The sequence below is a fragment of the Geotrypetes seraphini genome, chromosome 6, assembly GCF_902459505.1.
Source record: "Geotrypetes seraphini chromosome 6, aGeoSer1.1, whole genome shotgun sequence".
Lineage (NCBI taxonomy): Eukaryota > Metazoa > Chordata > Amphibia > Gymnophiona > Dermophiidae > Geotrypetes > Geotrypetes seraphini.
In genome coordinates, this window is record NC_047089.1 from 89,878,810 (window position 1) to 89,901,671 (window position 22,862).

Consider the following 22,862-nt stretch of genomic DNA (forward strand, 5'->3'; position numbering starts at 1 on the left):
TGAGCGCATGATGGAAGCGCACGCCGAAGAAAAAGACTGTTTTTAGGGGCTGCGATGGGGGTTTTTGTTGGGGAGCCCCCCCACTTTACTTAATACAGATCACGGTGGCGTTGTGGGGGGTTTGGGGGGTTGTAACCCCCCACATTTTAGTGAAAATGTAACTTTTTCCCTAAAAACAGGGAAAAAGTTAAGTTTTCAGTAAAATGTGGGGGGTTACAACCCCCCAAACCCCCCACAATGCCCCCACAACGCGGCGCGATCTGTATAAAGCAAAGTGGGGGGGTTCCCCCCCACACCCCCCGTCGTAGCCCCTAAAAACAGTCTTTTTCTTCGGTGCGTGCTTCCGCACTGCGCTCAGTTGTCTGCTCGCGCCTTTGTCCAGCGCGCTTTTGACCTGACACCAATAATGTGTGTGCTTTCTGCAGGTTAAAAAGGCATTTCTGCAGGATGCACTCAGTTGTCCTGAAGTAATTTTTGGATCTGTGGATTCTTCTCATGCACTAAAAAATAGATTAGTTTTTTTTGTTTGTTTGTTTTTTTACACAGGGGCAATGTTTGAGGGTGGAGAATAGGGATACCCTGCACCAGCCCAGCTGTATTGCTGCAAACTAACCAATTAGTGCATATTAGCGTGGGAGCCCTTTCCTCCTAGTAAATAGGTGGTGGTAGGGGCTCATGTGCTAATTTGAAAATTAGTGTGTGGCCATTAATTCAGAAAATGGAAATTGCAGCCATTATATAGCCACACTAAAAATGGCCTAAGCATGCGGGATACTCACATGCTAATAATAGTGCAGGCTGCTTTTTGGCAGAACCCATTAACTCAGATTTGATTTGGTCCCTTGACATGAAAATCGGCTATTCTTGACATTTTGTATGTGTGACTCTTGGTCATGTTTCTCCAGAGACAGTTATTTATTTATGTATTGATTGATTGATTGATTGATTGATTGAATGAGATTTATTAACCGCCTTTTCAGAAGTCAGATATTCCCTTGGGTCAGGATTTGAAAGTGTTCCCATATTTTAGGGAGTCAAACTGATAATGCATTTTTCAAAAACAATAGCCAGAAGGTTGTGTATGTGTTTTTAGTATTGCTTCTCAAGACTGCTTCGAAATGGTATACTTTGCTTAAAGAAAACTTGCTTTTACTGCTACAACTCACTCTCCATGACAAGCACACAGTCTGCATACCTTGTTACTCTATTCAAATTTAAGATTTTCCATGCAAGACCTGTCAAACTCAGCACATTCAACTTTTTTTTGGCATTTTAGGTTATGAGGTGAGTGAATGAAAAATTCACTTTTATTTTTGATATATTTTGGGGGGAGGGGAAGTTTTTGCATTGCCTATATTGCTGCAAGATCTGCAGTTGCCTTTTACCCCTGATGGTCGTTTCATTTCTCAACAGGATAGAACACGCATGCTTTGTCTTTGAATACAGCTCAAGGAAACAATAATTTTCCTGCGGACACTAATTACAACCAAAACTGCTTGTACTTCAGCAGGCCCAAAATTAGGCATCCAGTGCCATATTTTGATAGGAGCCAGAGCACTTCTGCCACTGCTTTCCTTAAATTTAGGCTTTAGGCTGCATTGCTACTGCTCTGACATCATAAAGTATGACATCCTGAAGTACTCTGACATCCTGAACTACCCCATCCCCTTCTCTTGCAGGGGTTTGCATGATAAGAAGAAATCTATGTAGGAAGAGGAGTGGGCCTTATAGAGCCCTGACAGTGCAGAATAGTCCTACTCAATTCGCCAATTCGAATCAATTCATTTTAGTGAATCGATTCAAATCAATTCATTGTCTGAGAAAATTGGACTGTTTGATTCAGCGACCCCCCACTCTGGTGAGACCTGACATACCTCTAAGGCCTCCTAAAGCAGTGGCAGTGAGAGCCCTCTGAATGGGCTGCTTCACAGCCATCCTCACTGGGGACTTCCCTTTGCCGCATCACTGATGATGTAATCAGTGACGCAGCAGAGAGAAGCCCTAGTGGGGCAGGTCGCAAAGCAGCCCGTTTAGAGCGCTGCTGCTGTAGGAGGCCTTGGAGGTATGTCAGGTTTCACGGTGGGAGGATCAGTGGGGTGCTGCAGCACAGGGGGATGGGAGGGAGGGATGGAAAGCTGCTGCACAGGGGGATGGGTGGGAGAGGAGTAAAGCTAGTGCTCAGGGGGTTGGGAGGAAAGGAAAGATGGTGTACATGGGAGAAAGGAGAGAGGAAGAATTGTTGGGGTGGAGGAGAGGGAGAGATAAAACAATGAGGTAGAAAGGATGAGAAGGATAAATCCTTCATGTAGTGGAGGCGAGGAAGACATGTATGGAGAAGAGAGAGGGAGAAATGTTGGACAAAGGGTGGAGGGCAGGGAGAGATGGTGCATAGGGAGAGAGAAAGAAATGTTGCACATGATAATGGAGGGGAGGAAAGGAGAGATGCTGCATGGAGGATGGAGGAGAATAGAGAGGTTTGACCCAGGGTATAAAGCAGGGGAGAGAGAGAAAGAGATATGGTAAACAGTGGGAAAGAAACAAATGTTGGATATGACAGTGGAAAGTAGAAAAAAATAATTTTATTTTCTATTTTGTGATTACAATATGTCAGATTTGAAATGCGTATTCTGCCAGAGCTGGTGTTAGACAGTGAGCTTGAGCTAGGACCTAATAGAGAGAGGAAAAGTCTTTTTTATTTTGTTTACACCACAGCGCTGGCATGGGGTTGGAGAAGCCAAAGGGGGGGTAGGGGGGGGTGGAAAGACCACAAAATAAACCTGCAACAACGTTTGAAAAAAAACACCCCCATTGGGCAGGAAGAGTGAATCGAATAAAAAAAAAATCGATTCAATAGACTGAATTGAATTGAAAAAATTTTCCCTGAATCGGGCAGCACTAGTGCAGAAGAGCTTATAGACACTGTATTGAATTTTGGTACCAGAACTGTTGCTGTTCTGCTTGGAATATGGCTGTTATAGTGGACAAGCTGCAAGAGTGAGGGGCAGTGCTTGGGAGAAGGGAGAATCAGAGAAAGAAGAAATCTCCCCACCACTTGATTAAGGATACCCCCACTTGAAATTTGGCTTTCTACTTTATACCTGCAAGTTCCATGGGCAGTTTTAAACCCATTCCTTCAGTACACAGTCACAAAGGAAAGAAAACTGAAAAATATAAAAGATGGAACTAGGAAAAAGACTAACATCAAAAGAAAGTTAATTACACATTAAGAATGAATCTTACCACATGCCAGTGTGGGAAAATACTGAACTCTAACTGCAGACATTACTATATAAAACAAAGCCTCCCATTCTAGACATCTATCAAAGGGGTTTTCCCATTTTGTGTCTGGGAAAAATGTTTTGAACATGTGACTCATCCCTTCATGAGGCCTCCTGCTCTTGTTAGTTGGACGCCCAAGGGTTATATATTTTTTTTCATATCACAAGGGATAGAGTCCTTACTAGAGTGAGTTTAAGTTCTTTGGATCCTATGATCTTTTCACATGTTACCAACACTTTTAGAACAAAACTTTGTCATATAGGTATTTACGTTTGGGGGTGGGGTGGGGTTCTTCTCCTTTACTTTTTAAATAAATACAGAAGACAAAGATTTGTTGTTCCCAAGAGAGAGGAGCTGTTTGATAGACATACTACCAATTTTCTAGGGGTGGGGAGTTTTCTTAAAAGTGTGGGAAATTTTTCTATAGGCATGATTTTCTCAAAGAGGAGGGCAAAGGCCACTGTTAGCTAAAGGGCAGCAAAGCTTCAGGCCTAGATGCTCAGGACAATGAACTGTTAGCCAAGGACTATGCAGAGATCCCTTAGGAGCTGAAAGCCTTTTTTTCATCCACAATAGTCTCCAAAAATAATTCAATTGGGAGTTTGATGGCACTGGTAAGACCTCCTTTACCATTTTGATGTTTATTAAGAGTTAAAAGATTTTAACCACTCTGAATCACTACAAAGCAAATTGCTTCTCTGCTGATTATTATCAAACCCACATACAGGCATCAGCAAGAGAAAGCCAGAGCCCTATTTTGCCCTGATGCAGCAGAATTTGCCCCTTGCTGTGTCATGGTAAATTGCATTTGTCCTTTGATGCCCTGAAGTCTGTCCTGTCTTTCTGTACATAGTGATCCTCCAGAGCACCAACACTGCTGCAAAATGGCAAGGGAGGAAAGGGATGGATTGTCCTGTATGAAATGGGAGGGAGGGATTGCAACAGCTAGAAAGTGTGGAGGGATGGAGAGAACTTTAGGGAAATGGTAGAGAGAAATTGAAAAAAAGGAGAGGAGTAACTCAAGATTTTAGAGGGATGAAGAATAACTTGAAGGGAGAGAATGAATTAGAGGAGATAAAAAAAAAATGGATTGAAAGAGTTGGTTGAGTGATTGGAAAATAAGGAGAGAGAGTGTGAGAGAAATTGGAAGGTTGGGGGAAAGTGATGTGAGAAAAAGGGAGACTTCATAATGAAGAGAACTTGAAGAGAGACAGGAGGAAAGAAGACACCAGAAGAGTGGAATAGGAGTGAGAAAGTAAGATGAGAGAAATTATGGAAAAAGCCAAAGATCTGTAAAATAAAAATGATCTTAGAAAAAAGAGAGAAAGACAATTAGAGAAGGGAAATAGTAATAAATATTTTAAAACATTCAAATATGTGTAGCAAAAACTAGAAAATTCCAGATTGTTAAAATATAAAAGATTTAAAATAAATTTGAATTTTCTTTTTATATTTTATATGTTGTTCATGTGGTAAATGTATGTTAAATGTGCTGCAAACATTCTGAGGATCCACTATATATAAAAACAAACTGCTGACCTCACAACACACCCTGAAGTAAGCCACAGCACAATGGCTGAAATGTTGGTTCTATGTACCAAGTCCCAGAGAACTGCAATAATCATTCTGAACCTGTTCTAATTACCTGACTCTGATGAAACCTCAGCACAGTAGCTAACATTTGGTGTAGCACAAATTTTTGTACACTATAAATTACTTCCCATTGATAAGGATGGTACAAGGGTCATTCAATAATTTATCTACCTCAGTAGGAAAGAAGTTTTCAGAAAATTTTTGTTTTATTTTCCCCTGATAGCTCCATACCCTTCATCCACTTTTTCCTGCAATGGCTGTAACCCCTTTGAAAAGAATTCTTCTGTTTGACCTTCAATCCAGGATGTCACAGCTTCCTTAATGTCTTCATCACTTGAAAACCGCTGTCCACGGAGAGATTTCTTCAAAATTCAGAACAGGAAATAATCTGAGGGAGCCAGGTCAGGACTGTAGGGTGGATGGTTCAGTTGCTGAAACTCACATTCTCGGAGAGCAGCCTTTGATTGTCATGACATGTGCTCTGGCACATTGTCATGAAGAAACAGCACAACTCCTGTGAGTTTTCCTCATCTTTTCTCCTTGATTGACTCCTGCAAAGCAATCATTGGTTGTCTTGTGTGGCATGAACTCCAGACGCAAAAGTCCTTCATCCCAAAAGGCAGTTGCCATGACTTGCCAGCAGATTTTTCTGTCTTGAACTTTTTGGGGTGGGGGATGACTTATGGTTCAACTGCATTGACTCCATTTTGGACTCAGAATCTCTGTGACAGACCCAAGTCTCATCTCCAGTCACCAAACAATGAAAAAAAAAGAAAAATCACTTAATCTTCATGGAACAACTCCAAGTTCTCCTGACAGCACTGGAGCCCCTTGGCCTTCTTGGAACCCATCTTGCACTAATCTTGGGCATGCCCAACTTTTCATGAATTATTTTCCAAACTGTACCTGCCAAGTTGCCTGTTTCTTCATCTATTCGGGAAACCTTAATTCGTCTGTCTGACAAAATTAAATCCTCAATTTTCTTGCACATTTCTATGGAAGTTGCTTCTACAGGTCGTCCAGTGTGAGGGTCATCTACCCCACTTAAACTGCTTGATCCAAAATTTTACTTTGTAGGATGATGGGGCAGTCTCACCGTAAACTGCAGTCATGCGTTCATGGATCTCCTTTGGCTTTTTCTCTTCTTTTGTAAGAAATTTTATTACTGAATAGTTCTCCAAATCTAGCAGTTTCTTACTTGATTCGCATGAGTACTCTCATGACATCCTGTCTCTTGGAATGTTAGACTGGCAGTGAGCTGCAACTGTCCATGTAACCTTGAGACATGTCATAGCATGCACAGACTTGTTTCAACATGCTATTTTCTTTCATACTCAGGTAGATAAATAATTGAACACCCCTCATAACACATTAAAAAAAAATAAGTGCAGTTAAATTAGAATGCCTGTTAATGAACTGGTTATGGAATTACTTCTAATGCGGCAAACTGCACTAAAGAGTAGTGTAGACATTTTTTCGTTACAGGCTACTTCTGAAACTGTATTTCACCTTAGGTGTGGAAGTAATGTTTCAGGCTCCCATTGATTTCTGTACTTTCTTTGATCCTATAATCTTTACATTAGTGGTATAATGAGACATCAAATTTTGGGTAACCCTACCGCCAAAATGGATGGGCAAATGTGCTCACCGCAGCCTTTCCCCCTTGCTCATCACACTTCTCTCCTCAATTCAAATATTAAATATCTGAGCTGGCAGGAATCCCCAAACCCAACCAGCGGTTGATATTTGTGAAGGTATCCTGAACTCTCTCTGGTGTACTTCAGCGATGGCAGCTATAGTGAGCCACCCTTGATCTTGGGACCCGGAGCATGCTCAATTTTTACGTATGTTGTAAATGATGGCAAATAAAGACCTACACCATCAAAGTGGCTAAAGATTCACCTGCCACTGTGCAAGGTCTAATCCTTCATGATAAGACACAGGCATCAAAAACAGGGCAGAAAGCAATTCACCACAATGTAGGCAACAGAAAGGTAGTTAGATATGATGGAGTCTTTGAAGAATAGTTTTGTATTTTGTCTGCAGCATAATCACATTATTACTTAATTCAGAATGCTCCATTGTTTTCTTTTTGCAGTTGGGTGATTATAGTTACCTGCCTTCTCCTTACTTCTACTCCTTTATAGAGGAATGCCACCTGCCCATCTTTAGTCCTTTGGAATTACTCCTATCTACATGAATGATCAGAACTATTGGTGGAGCTGCCAGAATTTCTCGAGGCATACCCATTTCAGTCAAGTTTTAAGGATACATGTAATGAATATGCATGAGATAGGATTTACATATAATGGAGGCAGTGCAAATATATTTATCTCCTCATATTCACTGTGGATATCTTGAAAACTAGGCTAGATTTGTGTGGCGCTGTGGTTGGCGCTACAGCCTCAACACCCTGGGGTTGTGGGTTCAAACCCCACACTGCTCCTTGTGACCCTGGGCAAGTCACTCAGTCTTCCATAGCCCCAGGTATGTTAGATACATTGTGAGCCCACTGGGACAGATAGGAAAAATGCTTGAGTACCTGATTGTAAAACCGCTTAGATAACCTTGATAGGCGGTATATAAACACCTAATAAACTTGAAACTTGTCCTGAGGGCTGGATTGAGAACCCCCCTGCTCTAAAATGTAACCCGCTTGACCCCTGGCTTTGTCCACTTTCATCTCTGCTGGTTCCATGAAAATAATCTTGTCTTTAAATTGATTGGTATCTCCCCCTCTCCTGTGTAATGTCTTGCTATCTGTTTTTTGTTTTTTTCCGTCTCTGATTTTTATAGTGAACTTTTATGGCGTATTTGGTACATATTTTTCTTGCATTTTGTTTTAAAAGACAGTAAAACAGAAAATGTATTATGTTTGTGAAATGTTCTGTGGTATTCTGTAGGTTGACGAGGTAATGCTTACTCTGAAACAAGCTTTTAGCACGGCCGCTGCCCTGCAGAATGCCAAGACCCAGGTTAAGCTATGTGAGGCCTGTCCTATGCACGCATTACATAAACTCTGTGAAAGAATTGAAGGTAAGAATTACTTTACTATCATTTTGTTAGTCATTTTTTTCCCCGTTTCCCTTAATCTCTTGAACTAAGAAATTGAATGTCCCAAGCCGTAGTTAAAAGCTAAAATTACAATGTATCACAAAACTGGAGGATGGTCAACCTCCTGTGCTAGCAGACTTCAGAATATTTCTTTGTTGTCTTCTTATTTTCACATTTGCTTCTGTATTTTATATTCCTACTAACCCAAGGCACTTTGCTCAGGTAATATGTGTATCCTCATTAGCCTGCCCTTTGGTTGGCAGGGTCCACCACAATGGAGGTATATGTCTCTCTTTCTAAGTGGTTATTAGTGTACCACATGCGCCAAGTGTACAGAGCGCTTAAAAAAGAGCTCTAAGAGTGAGTCCAAGCTTTCCCCCTCCTTTACTAACGCGTAGCGCAGGTTTTAGCGCCAGCAGCAGCGGTAACTGTTCCGACGCTCATAGGAATTCTACGAGTGCCTGAGCAGTTACCACCGCTGCCGGCACCAAAACTCACGCTACGCATTGGTAAAGGACGGGGTTTGTGAAGTATTCAGTCTATTTTAGCTAGACTAATAAGACACACAGACAAAAACATATAGAAAGCTTTAAATTATCAGCAGAGCTTAATTTCTAGGGAAACAGCTTGAAACACAGTTCTGTCACTTCTTTTAGACTCTAGAGCACCTGGGAATGTTCAACTCATAGTAACATAGTAAATGACGGCAGATAAAGTCCCGGATAGTCCATCCAGTCTGTCCAAACATACACTCTATATAATTTAATGATTTCATTTAAATTGGGTTTTTTCTTAGATATTTCTGGGCCAGAAACCCAGAGCTCTGCCTGGTATTGTGCATCTACTGGAGTCTCTGTCAAAGCTCACTCCAGCTCATCTAAACCATCCCACTGCCTTTAGATCTTTGGCCACTATTACTACACATCCATGCATATCAGCCTCTCACCTCCCAGCACATATGGCTGCGTCCGATTTCTAATCCCCAAATGCATTATTCTGCATTTCTTTGCATTGAATTTTAGTTGCCAGATATTAGACCATTCCTTTAACTTTTGCAGATCCTTTTTCATATTTTCCACTCCCTCCTTAGTGTCTACTTTGTTACAAATCTTGGTATCATCCGCAAAGAAACAAACCTTTCCTTCTAACCCTTCAGCAATGTCACTCACAAATATATTGAAAAGGATTGGCCCCAACACTGATCCTTGAGGGTCTCCATTACTCACCTTTCCTTCCTCCAAGCTAATTCCTTTAACCATCACCCTCTGGAGCCTGTCCGTCAACCAGTTTCTAATCCAGTTCACCACTTTGGGTCCTAACTTCAGCCCATTAAGTTTGTTCAAGATCTTCCTATGAGGAACCGTGTCAAAGGATTTGCTGAAATCTAAGTAAATTACATCTAGCGTATGTCCTTGGTCCAATTCTCTGGTCACCCAATCAAAAATTTCAATCAGATTCAATCAGTCATGTTGCCTGTAACTCATTAGATTCTAGAAATTTAACTATCCTTTCTTTCAGCAACGCTTTCATTATTTTTCCAATAACCGAAGTGAGGTTTACTGGTCTGTAGTTTCTTGCTTTATCTCTGTGACAACTTTTGTAAATTGGCACTACATCCACTCATCTCAAATCCCCAGGAACCACCCCCGTCTCCAGAGACTTGTTGAATCTAGAAATATGAAACGTGAAATATGAAACATTATATTTTATATTTATAAATAGGACAAGGAGTCATAATGTGACATTGTAAGAAAGATGCTACACAGCAGCATGATATAGTGGTTCACCCAAATTGAGTTTTCAGGATATCAACTAATAGCCAATCTGTCGATCAAATCGGGAAGGATTCCGGAAGACTGGAAGGTGGTGAATGTTACGCCGATCTTCAAGAAAGGCTCAAGGAGTGATCCGGGAAACTACAGACCAATGAGTCTGACCTCGGTACTGGGAAAGATGGTAGAGGCACTGATAAAGGACCGCATCATTGATCACCTTGACAGGCACGATCTGATGAGACCAGCCAGCATGGCTTCAGCAAAGGAAGATCTTGCTTGACAAACTTGCTGCACTTCTTCGAGGGAGTAAACAGGCAGATAGACAAGGGTGACCCGGTCGAGATTGTATATCTGGATTTTCAGAAGGCGTTTGTTCGACAAGATTCCGCATGAACCACTACTTCAGAAAATTGCAAGCCATGGAATTGAGGGTGAAATACTCACATGAATTAAAAACTGGCTGGCGTATAGGAAACAGAGAGTGGGGATAAATGGACAATACTCGGACTGGAAAAGCGTCACCAGTGGGGTGCCTCAGGGTTTGGTGCTCTTCAACATATTTATAAACGATCTGGAAATTGCTACGATGGGTGAGGTGATTAAATTTGTAGACGATACCAAGTTATTCAGAGTAGTGAAGACACAGGAGGATTGCGAAGATCTGCAACGTGACATAAACACGCTCGAGAGATGGGCTGCGACATGGCAAATGAGGTTCAACATGGATAAGTGTAAGGTGATGCATGTCGGTAACAAAAATCTTATACACGAATACAGGATGTCCGGGGCAGTACTTGGAGAGACCCCCCAGGAAAGAGACTTGGGAGTTCTGGTCAACAAGTCGAAGAAGCTGTCTGCGCAATGCGCAACGGCAGCGAAAAGGGCGAACAGAATGATCGGAGAACGTTATCATGCTACTGTACTGGTCCATGGTACGCCCTCACCTGGAATACTGCGGCCAGCACTGGTCACCATACATGAAGAAGGACATGTTAGTACTCAAAAGGGTCCAGAGAAGTGCGACTAAAATGGTAAAGGGGCTGGAGGAGTTGCCATACAGCGAGAGATTAGAGAAACTGGGCCTCTTCTCCCTTGAAAAGAGGAGGCTGAAAGGGGACATGATAGAAACATTAAAGATACTACCGCTGCCAACTTAATCATTTTATTTGGTTTAATTGGCGCAGTAATTGACTGTGCCAATCAAAAACAAAAGGTCATTTAAAAAATGGAGGCACCCTTAGATGCCTCCAAAAACTGTATCTTTGTCCTGACTAAAGAGATGCTTATGGCCACTGTAGGTGTGGCTAATGCTGGATGTGGCCTTAGGCGCCTCTTTAGATGCAATTCTCATGGAGTTAAGTCTTGTAATTAATGACACAAATTAAATAGTAACACCTAACCCTGGGGCTGATGCTCAGAGCCACATGCAAAAGCCACACACAGATAAGCCCACAAAGTAAAAGCAATGGGACCGGTGCTATTTAACTTATTTATAAACTAGTCTTATAGCCCGTTACATTAACGGGTGTTAGAATATATGTGTGTATGTGTCTGTCTTTATTTCTTTCTCTCTCTCTCCTTAGCCGCTTTCTTTCTTTTTCCTTGATTGTCCATCACCACCCCTTGCCTGCTCCCCCTGTCCATTGTCCCTTCCTTTTACCTCCCCTGTGTCCACCACTACCCCTTCACTGCTCTCCTTATGCAGCAGCAGCCCTTCTCCCTTTGTTTTACCTCCCCCCTGTCCAGCAGCACCTCTTTCCTTCTCCCCCTGTGCAGCAGTAGGTGTCCCTTCCTTTTTCCCCCCCTCCTCCTTCTTATCCCTATGGTACCTTGCTCTGCCCCTGATCAGAGGTTCCCGACAGCCGCCCAGTTGCACCCATTGGAAAAGTTTCCTCTGCCGCATCCCGCACCCCTCCTGACGCGACTCCCGCTGTCTTTCTTTCTGTCTGTCTCTGTCCTTGGACCCCTTTGTCTGTCTGTCTTTCTGTGTATCTCCCTGCCCCTGTGTCTTTCTTCTTTTCTTTCTGTCTCCCTTCCTCCCTCTGTCTGTCTGTCCGAAGCAGCATCCCTCCCCCTCCATTTCCCTCCCCCCACACCAGTTCCCTGTGCACCTGCCCCTGTGTCTTTCTTATTTTCTTTGTGTTTCCCTTCCTCTCTCTGTCTGTCTGTCCAAAGCAGCTTTCCCTCCCCCTCCATTTCCCTCCCCCCACACCAGTTTCCTGTGCAGCAGCATTAGCGTTTTCTCTACCCCCCTTTCCCTTCCCGCGGTCCCGACTACAAACGCGGTCCCGAGTCCTTTGCCGCCCCCCCTTCCCTTCCCGCGGGCCCGACTACAAACCTGGCGATTCAAGCAGCATGTGCAGCAGTCTTCACACGCTGCTTCGGGTCCTTCTACTGCCCTGATGTACTCTGGCATGTCCCTGATGACATCATCAGAGACGCAGCAGAGCAAATCAGGGCAGTAGAAGGGCCCGAAGCAGCGTGTGAAGACTGCTGCACACACTGCTTAAATCGCCAGGTTTGTAGTCGGGCCCGCGGGAAGGGAAAGGGGGGCGGCAAAGGACTCGGGTCCCGGGCAGTGGAAAGTTGCTGGGCTCCTCGGTGGGGGTGCTGAGCAGCTGCGATCCTTCTCCTCCCAGACCCCCCCCCCTCTGCTGGAGGAACGGAGATTGGCGGCTGGCTGCGGTCCCGGCTTGTGGAGGCAATCGGCGGCTGGTGACGTATAAGCGCGCATGCGCTCTCCTGCGACCACAGGCCTACTGATCACGGAAGCACGCAAATAGGAGTGCGCATGCGCGGCTAGCCTTTTATTATATAGGATGATCTAGAAATTAGAACGATGAGTGAGGTGATTAAATTTGCAGATGACACTAAACTGTTCAAAGTTGTTGAAACACATGCGAAATGTGAAAATTGCAGGCGGACCTTAGGAAATTGGAAGACCGGGCATCCAAATGGCAGATGAAATTTAATGTGGACAAATACATAGTGATGCACATTGGGAAGAATAACCTGAATCACAGTTACCGAATGTTAGGGTCCACCTTGTGGGTTAGCGCCCAAGAAAAGGATCTGGGTATCATTGTAGACAATACGATGAAATCTTCTGCCCAATGTGCGGTGGCAGCTAGAAAGCAAACAGGATGTTTGGAATTATTATAAAAGGGATGGTTAACAAGACTAAGAATGTCATAATGCCCCTGTATCGCTCCATAGTGCAACCTCATCTGGAGTATTGCGTTCAATTCTGGTCTTATATCAAGAAAGATAGAAGGAAAAGTTCAAAGAAGAGCAACCAAGATGGTAAAGGGAATGGAACTCTCGTATGAGGAAGTCTAAAATTAGTGCTCTTCAGCTTGGAAAAGAGATGGCTGAGGGGAGATATAATTGAAATCTACAAAATCCTGGGTGGATTAGAACGGGTACAAGTGGATCAATTTTTCACTCCATCAAAAATTACAAAGACTAGGGAGGACATTCAATGAAGTTACAGGGAAATACTTTTAAAACCAATAGGAGGAAATTTTTTTCCACTCAGAGAATAGTTAAGTTCTGAAATGCATTGCCAGAGGATGTGGTAAGAGCGGATAGCGTAGCTGGTTTTAAGAAAGGTATGGACAAGTTCCTGGAGGAAAAGTCCATAGTCTGTTATTGAGAAAGTCATGGGGGAAGCATGGAATGTTGCTACTCCTTGGGTTTTAGCCAGGTAGTAGTGACCTGGATTGGCCACCATGAGAACTGGCTACTGGGTTTGATGGACCATTGGTCTAACCCAGTAAGGCTATTCTTATGTTCTTATGTAATGAAAAAAACATAGCACCATAGTGCTTGATGTAAATCATATTTAGATTTTATACTTAGTTAAATTGTGCTATTAAATAGAAAACTTGCGAGTAATTGGGGGTGGGGGAAGAAATGTGCATGATACTTATGAATAAAGGTTTTCTGGTAAGTGCGGCTTTTGTGTGCATGCCCAGAGAAAAATGAAAGTGTCAGCACACATCAGCACGTATTCTTCAGCACCTAAATATGAATCTCACAAGTATCATTAGCTCATAGAATTTTACAAGACTGATATATAGGGGCAGAAGAACAGGCACAGATGTGTGCTTTTACTTATAGATTTGCTCAGACTTCCTATCTGTCTTTAAAACTTGCTGGCGCCTCCTTTGCTTATTAAAAGACAAAACTAGCAGTTCAGTGTGAAAAACTGACACAAAATATTTTCTTCAAAACCTTTTGTGCTGCCCCTGACCTGGCAAAAACCTCTCAGTGTTATAGGCCATCATTACCTTTTATGCATTCCATTGCTTCCATATTGTGATCCTGGGCAAGTCACTTAATCCCCTCATTGCCCCAGCTACACACGATAGAGTTTGAGCCCACTGGGACAGATAGGGAAATATGATAACGTACCTGAATGTAAACCACGTGGGGGGCATAATTGAAAGGGACGTCTAAGTCCGTTTCCGTCTAAGTCACAAGTAATCCAAAGTAAAAAACAGCCTAGGACACATTTTCGAAAATTACGTCCAAAATTTTTTTTGTTTCGAAAATCGTCTAATTATACGTCCTGCTGATCTGATCATCCAAGTCACTAAATCATCAAGCTTTATACCACATTTTCGTCTAACTTTTTGCCCAAGTCAAAAACGCCTAGAACAAGCCCTGTTGGACGTGGAAGGGGTCTGCAAAGTGATGGACTGAACACCCAGACATGCCACCTAAATAGTGGGGTACCTTACAGGGCACTGCTGTGAACTTCACAAAAAGGGTGCCATGTCTTCTCCTCACTACAGCTCCCTTATAGGTCACGGTGAGCCCCCCAAACCACCTCCAGAATCCCCTAGACCCATTTATCAACCACCCCAATAGCCCTTATATCTGCAGGAGCCACTTATATGCCAGTACAAAAGGGTTTTGGGGGGTGTATAGGGGAGTGCACATGTTTAAGTATCAATGCAGTGATTACAGGGGCTTATGGGCATGGATCTTCCTCTCTATAGGTCCCTAATCCCCCCTCCCCCCCAAGACGACTTAAGCCGCCTCTGTGCTGGACAACTAGGCTTTCCTATGCCAGGTGGCCAGGTGATGATGGTCTGGAGGCTGAATTTTAAAGGTGTGATTAATATTTTTATGGGGGGGGATCGGTGATCACTGGGGTAGTGTGTGGGGGGGGTGTCTGTTTTTGTGACTTAGGACAACACAAAGGAATCCAACGAAAACTGCAGTATCACCAGCCAAAGCAAAAACAAAAAACAAACTGCAATCTCCTATGTACCAGATGCAGGCAATGTTTATTATACCAAATATTTAATGCAGTTGAAAATACCACCTTATAACAAACCAAGGGACCTGGTCTAAGTCTCAACGCCCAAGTTCCATCGATCCTGTGCTGTATATACATGCTGTACGACTAAGTCTAAGCCGGCCCACGTCCCGCCCAACTGCCGCCCTCGACACTCCTCCTGAAACGCCCTGTTTAGCTTTGGTAGTTCAGTGGCACTATGAAGGCCTAGGTTGTTTAGAAATACGTCCAAAACCCGGTTTTATTATCGGCACTTGGACGTATTTGGGAAATGTTCGTCCAAGTGCCGACTTAGGCTGGTTTTTGGGCGTTTTTCTCTTTCGAATATATTACTGGCCTCATAAACATCCTTTTTAATACTTTTCAATATAATTTGCAGTCATCTGTACCATGCATATTAATACCTGCACTCGAGCCCACTGAGCATTTGGTACACAATAACATGTAAACATATCCAGTATTAACTGCACATTTACGCTCTTACCCCCTCCCCCCGTTTTACAAAAGAATAGTGCAGTTTTTAGCGTTGGCTGCGGCGGAAACACTTCCAACGCTCATAGAATTCCTATGAGCGTAAGAGCTGGTACATTACCATCACAACCGGTGCTAAAAATCGCGCTATGAATTTGTAAAAGGAGGGATTAGTTATTTTGTGCATTGGTAGCCAAAAAAAAAAAAAATACAGAGATCAACCTAGCTGAAAGCTGCTAGGAGCTAAATCCTTTGCTTTTGTACAGTGCTGTAATAACATTAATGTGGATTTAGTTCTTGTAATTAAGGTATTAATTGTTAAGTACATTTTTCTTTCAGGGCTTTACCCACCGAGAGCCAAGTTAGTAATCCAGAGACAGCTGTCATTGCTGACAGACAACGAGCAGGCTGACATTTTTGAGCGTGTTCAGGTAATATAGGTTGAGAGAACATACCCTGTGTACCTCTCTCTGGAACTTGTTCAGAAAAAGGCCTTTCTTTTGTACTGAGTGAAGCACTTTATTGCTTTCTCTGTTTCTCACACTGTTTCCCTCTTCCTTTTTTGTCTCTTTATCTTGTTCTTTTTTATCTGTTTCATTTCTAAACATTGCTATACCTTATCGTTCAAAATTATTTTTGATATCTTTAAGAAACTTTCCCCTCTTTTACTAAGCCACAGTAGAGGTTTCTACTGAGGCCCGGAGCACTAACTGCACTGATGCTCATAGAATTCCAGTGAGCGTCAGAGCAGTGTCGGAACATTTAGAGCTTCTGGCTGCGGTAGAAACCTTTACTGCGGCTTAGAAAAAAAAAAAAAAAGGGGGGGGGGTTATGCTCTAAGAGCATTTTTCATTGTAATAAAGAAAGATATTTTAAGCTAGGCACAAAGTATGACTTCTTCATCCATCAATTTTCCGCCACCATATTGGGCCAAAACCCCTTTAACTGGCCCATTACTATCTATCGACTAGTGGGGTGAAGGAAAGGTAGTGTGGTAGAATTATGCAGATAGTAGCAATTTTCAGCTGCTATCTGGATAAGCCATGCAGTCTAAACTAATTAGTAGACTAAGCAAGCAGACCCAAACTAATCGGCTGACGGTGATAATGATCACACAATAAGTATATTCAGCACTGAATATATTGACTTAAATACTGGTAAGGGTTCTTCAGAAAGTTTCCGCACTTTCATATTTTCACGCGAAATGGTTGAGGCGGGAGATGTGGTAAGGACATGTCATAGAATGTCATGTGACTAATCAGTCAGGCTAGCCAGCTTACCTTGCAGATAGGGATTTAATTTACTTTTGAGATATTTAATAAATAGTGTTTAAAAAAATAAAAGTGTGGAAACATTTGAAGATCTTATATATATATATATATATATATATATATATTCTGGATTTCATAAAGCCAAGATTTAGACTATAGAGAATGGGAACGAGTCATATATAGAAGTTTTGTCCTTAAAAGCCAATCTTATTTAACCAGTCTGCATAGTGTTACCTTGAGAAGGAAAACAGTGGGCGGGCAAATGAGAGATTTGAGTCCTTAACATCCTAACCTTAGGAACCAGCTGAAGATTGCACAAACTACTCCCAAATGAGTTATTTGCTTTTCTTTGTGAACAGACGTGCTGCTTTTACTAGCAAGGTTATAGCAATACCAGTTCTATGCAGCCAAGCTGCCTTTTGATGGTAATAGCTTGGCATGTCTTCTGTGCAACCCCCATGACCTTTGCATCACTTAAAAGGAAGGTGCAAGAAAAGTGGGAGCACACATCTTGATTCATCCTTCAAAGCATGGTCTATAAAGTACTAGTTTAAAAATCTTGCTGTGTTTAAAGATGAGACCCCTCTGCCCTATAGAATATGTTAAGAAGAGTGCTGTAAATTCACTTATGATATGTATCTCGTGCACATCAGAAATTGCAGTGTGTCTGGGTTGGAGATTTTCAATAGATTAGTTGTACATGCAATGATGCTATTATAATCTCAAGTGATAAATTTCCAATTAGGATGATTAGGTTTTGAACCTGGGCATTGCACCTCCTTTTTTCATTCTGACTGGAAACTAAGCAAGCAAACAAAAAATAGTTGCCCAATCCAATATTGTTTATGTGCTTTATTGACAGAAAATGAAGCCAGTCAGTGATCAGGAAGAAAATGAGCTGGTGATTCTCCATTTGAGGCAGCTGTGTGAGGCCAAACAGAAGACACACCTTCATATCGGAGAAATGCCACTGGTATACATTGTTGTCTGACTTTACTCCAGTATCAAACAATCATAAATAGTCCACTACTGCATAAGTATACACTTCACACAATGTTCCTCAGAATGCCACACCATATATTGTGTGGTAGCCGTCCTCACCGGAACCTTTTATAGTGTTGACTATTGACTTGTTTGAATAATTTATAAAGTGTCAGTGCTCGTTTTTTTTTTTAAACGTTGGAAATATTAAATACTAGAATACTTGATTATTGTTTAATAGTAAACTTATCTTGTAACCGGATATGCCTTGTTTCCCACTGACGCGTTTCAAGAATTTCATCAGGGTCGGGGACACTGAGGCAAGGATTATCCGGAACTATAGCAAAACGCTAATCTACATGATTACTCACCGGGTCTGTGGACTATTTATGATTGTTTGACAGTGACACTTTTGTGCCTATATATGGTATTGTTTACTCCAGTATGACATGATGTATTCTAGAATTCGGGTATTAGGATTATCCTGGAGGAGAGTGTGGTGCAGTGGTTAGTGCTACAACCTGTCTGGGTTGGGGATGTTTTAGGTCAGCATTCTTCAATACATGATCTGGGACCAAGGGTGGCCCCTGGAGATCTCTGAGGCAGCCCCTAATTTTTTATTTTTTTTGCTATTTTGCCTCTACGCAGGCTGAGGACAGAAAGAGGAAAATGGATTGGGGGAAGAGCTGCAATCTTGAATGGCAAGCTATTTCTTAATAGACAAAAGCAAATGCTCACAATCATGATAATGCCAATGAAGTTTGAAGGGAGCTGGTGGGGCTGGATGTCATTGACACACATTGTTCAGAAGTATAGTTGCCCGTGCATGAGAAGATATTTGGTGGCTCTTCCATCAGCTCATTATAATCCAAAGTGGCCCCAGCTTAAAAATTAATAAAGGCCACTGCTGTAAGCAAAGCATTCATAACCCTTGGTGGGAAGAGAGTTGTGATCATTGCTGAAGGGTGACACCTTGTGGTTGTATTAATGACTGAAAAGAGCTCTGGGGTCTTCTCTGGCTGAAGGACCATTACTACAGTAGTTTGACTAAATAAACTGGGATAGTATATAAAACTCAGGAAAAATCAATAGGTAGCAAATGGTGCCAGACCTCAGCATTCCAGTTGAGTCAGAAGTTCAAAGGAACAGCAAGAAACTACAAGGTCAAAAAATGTATTTTCCAGACTAATTGTACAGACAAGTAGCTGATGCTTCTTAAATATTTGTCAGGGTCAAATGAGAGTCAGTGCTCATTCATCTTTTTCAGTAGTACAGTGGAAACCAGTTTTAGATTAATGTGGTATACATTTTGTTCTGGGTAGAGACCAGACACCTCTTTGTAGCAGTTTAAAGCTGTCCTGAGACCAGTTTTTGAAATCACAGATGCTAGATATGGATTGCACACTGTGTTAGTCTAGCTTATGACATCACTGGACAGTTTCCAGGACATGCTTGAAGGAGTCCTGAGTAGAGGAGCATCAGCCATTTAGCTCACTGTGTAACATGTAAACTTCAAGTAACACACACAACAGAAAAGGCTAATTGTGTCTTTCACAACCAGGCAGGCACTCAAAAGATTTCAATAATAAGGATTCATCTTTACTGATAAATTACTCAGAAATATGACTCTTAAGGGACTTGAATGTGTAGAACAGCATTTTATGCACTCAAACTGCCTGAAGTATATTGGCACAAAGTAGTGGCTTTGGAGTTCTGGCAACTCCTCGAAAGTGTGGCACAGTGGTTAGAGCTACAGCCTCAGCACCCTGAGGTTGTGGGTTTAAACCTTGTGCTGCTCCTTGTTACCCTAGGCAACTCACTTAATCCTCCACTGGCTGCCCAGGTACATTAGATAGACTGAGGCTACCAGGACAGATAGGGAAAATGCTTGAGACCTTATTTATAATCAATTCTGAGCTCCTTTGGGAGGACGGGCTATAAAATTGAATGAATAAATAAACTTTTGGCAGTGCCGAGTTTTACTATTTGCCTAGGAAATTTCACTCCGCAGAAGTAAATAAGGACACACAGTTCTCTAATATAATTTATAATGAAAGTGATGTCTGTCTCAAGTTTCACTCTAGCATTATAAATGGTTCCCATTTCAGTCTCTCTGGTCCTGCATATGTAAGAGTTTTGGCAGGATACTGCTTTATACAGTATAATTTAGTATCAATAAGGCATTGCAACAGAGCCCACACCCCTCTCTCTAGTGCTATGCCTTTAAAGTTCCAGCAGATCACTCTGTCTCTATTTGTAGCACTGCAACAGGACTTAAAAAAATGTATCTCCCTTTCAGTTAGCCTTCAGCACTCATCCTTCAGCAGGGTTTTAGCCTAGGCTTCTTTATCTTAACTTTCTTTACATGATTGTATATTAAATTTTTCATGGTTCAATCAGTTAGTAAACAGAGAAACATAGAAACATGATGGCAGATAAAGGCCAAATGGCCCATCAAGTCTGCCCATTCACAGTAAATATTATCTCTTCCTCTCTCTAAAAGATTCCATGTGCCTATCCCACACTTTCTTGAGTTCAGACACAGTCTCTGTCTCAGTTCTGACGTCGGGCGAAGGCTTGTGGGCTGACGACGTGCAATCGCTGCACGCTGGCTCTTCCTTTCCCTTCTGTGAGTTGCGGCGCAGCAGCGGCCAGCAGGGAGCATCAGCGGTGAGCAGGGAGCAGGAGTAGCGGCGGCAGGGAACAGCAGCGGGCAGCAGTCAGCCCGTGTACCCCCAAAGCCCGTGTACCCCCAAAGAGTGGGTCCTACTCTGGACCGGGGCCACAGTAGGAGGAATTGCCAGAGGGTGGCAGGTTTCAGCATGCAGGGGGGAGGAAGGCAGTTTCTGGCGCAGCAGGGAGGACGAAGGACAAAGGCTGAAAGGCAGTGCGGGCAAAGAGGCACAAACTCGTGACATGGGAGGGAGGGAGAACAAAGGACAAAGGCTAGAAGGCAGTGAGGGGGCATGAACTCGGGACATGGGAGGGACATGGGAGGGAGGTAGGTCAAAGAACAAAGGCTGGAAGGCAGTGAGTGGGAGGGGGCACGAGGGAGGGAGGGAATAGAAAGGGACAATTCTTGGGCCTGAGTGAAGAAAGGAAGGAAAGAAGGAGCCTCATGAAATCACCAGACAACAAAAGTAGGAAAAATTATTTTATTTTGAATTTAATGATCAAAATGTGTCAGTTTTGATAATTTATATCTGCTGTGTGTATATGAAAAATGAAATGAACAGCCTGGCAGGGAAGGAGAGACAGGGTGCAGAGTCTGGTATATATTAGTACACAATTTGGTTCAGAATGTTTTTTTTTTCTGGTTTTCCTACTCTAAATCTAGGGTGCGTCTTATGGTCTGGTGCATCTTATGGAGCGAAAAATAGAGTATTTCCTTACTCCTGGGCCTATTACCTCTTAACTTCATCCTATGCCCTCTCATTCCAGAGCTTCCTTTCAAATGAGACTTGACTCATGCACATTTACGCCATGTAGGTAATTAAATGTCTCTATCATATCTCCCCTCTCCTGTCTTTCCTCCAAAGTATACATATTGAGAAATATTTGTTAAGCAATTCAGCCTTTTCTTTATCAGCTTCTACATATTCCTCCCCTTCACTTTTGAGTTTCAAAGCCACTTTTGCACTACTTCCTATCACTGATATATCTAAAAAATGTCATCTCCCCGTTTACCTTGTCAGCTATTTTTTTTTCCATTTGTATCTTTGCTTTTCTGACTACTCAACAAATCTCTCTTAACTTTTCCGGATATTTTTGCCTGTCTTCTTCTTTCTGCATTCTTTTGTAGTTTATGAAAACTAACCTCTTATTCCTTACATTCTCAGCTACTACTTTTGAGAACAAAAGCGGCCTTCTTTTCCTCTTACTTTTACTTCCTTGCCTCACATAAAGATTTGTCACTCTTACAATAACTCCTTTTTGCCCCCTTCATTTCTATTCCTACCAGACGCTTCCATCCAGACAACAATTCCTTGACGTAATCCCCCATCCAAACAAAGTTAGTTCTTTTTAAGTCTAGAACCTTTACTTTTGAATGAGCCTTCTTTATACCCATCTTAATATTAAACTGTACCATGCAGTGATTACTGGATTCCACACTTGGTGAGAGTGTGGCACAGTAGTTAAAGTTACAGCCTCAGCACCCTGGGGTTATGGGTTCAAACCCACGCCGCTCCTTGTGACCCTGGGCAAGTCACGTAATCCCCCCATTGCCCCAGGTACATTAGATAGATTGTGAGCCCGCCGGGACAGAGAGAGAAAAATGCTTGAGTACCTGAAAGAACTCATGTAAACCGTTCTGAGCTCTCCTGGGAGAATGGTATAGAAAACGGAATAAATAAATAGAAAACTGAATAAATAAATATGATCACCCACTGTAACATCAGAAACACTTTCCCCATTTGTAAGGACTAGTATGACCCCTTTCCGCATGAGTTCCATTACCAACTGCTGAAACGTTCTCCTTGAAGAGAATCCAGGATCTCCCTGCTTCTAGAAGACCCTGCAATAGGGATACCACATTCAACATCTGGCCTGTTAAAATCATTCATTAGTAAAGCTTCCCCTATTTTTAGATATATTCTTAATGCCTACTATTAAATCTCTGTCCACTTCTTCCATCTGTGAAGGAGGCCTGTATATCAAACCAATGTAAATATATTTACCATTCCCTCTTTCCAAATTGATCCAAAGTGCCTTTTCCCTGCCCTTCAGATCCTGCAATTGTGTGGCTTTAATATGATTCTAAACATATAACGCTACTACTCCCCCTCCTTTTCTTCCTACCCTGTCTTTCCTGAACACATTATAGCCCGGAATAACTACATCCCTGTTATGGATATCCTTGAACCATGTCTCCGTGATCACCACTATATCCAACTCATCTTCCATCACAGCTTCTAGATCCAGAATCTTGTTTACCATACTTCGAGCATAGTATATACTGCTTTCCAGACATTGCCCCATTTTTCCATCCATGTAGAAGTATTCAGTGATTTACTTATCTGAGGGCTTATACTTACCCGGGGACTTTGATCACCCTGCCCCATCACTTCTAGTTTAAAGCCCTCTTCAGCATATTAGCCAGCCTGCTGCCGAAAACATTTCTTCCCTTCT

At 42.4% G+C, this 22,862-nt stretch overlaps 1 protein-coding gene across 2 annotated transcripts in view; it reads left to right on the forward strand.

The window, feature by feature from the left end:
• TBC1D4 (TBC1 domain family member 4) overlaps window positions 1-22,862 on the forward strand; it is a 381,583-nt gene that overhangs the window by 272,567 nt on the left and 86,154 nt on the right. For both annotated transcript variants that reach the window (XM_033948745.1, XM_033948746.1), the window contains exons 5-7: window positions 7,776-7,908; window positions 15,820-15,911; window positions 17,614-17,724. In XM_033948745.1, coding sequence (XP_033804636.1) covers window positions 7,776-7,908; window positions 15,820-15,911; window positions 17,614-17,724 — 336 coding nt within the window. The remainder of the gene's footprint in view (window positions 1-7,775; window positions 7,909-15,819; window positions 15,912-17,613; window positions 17,725-22,862) is intronic.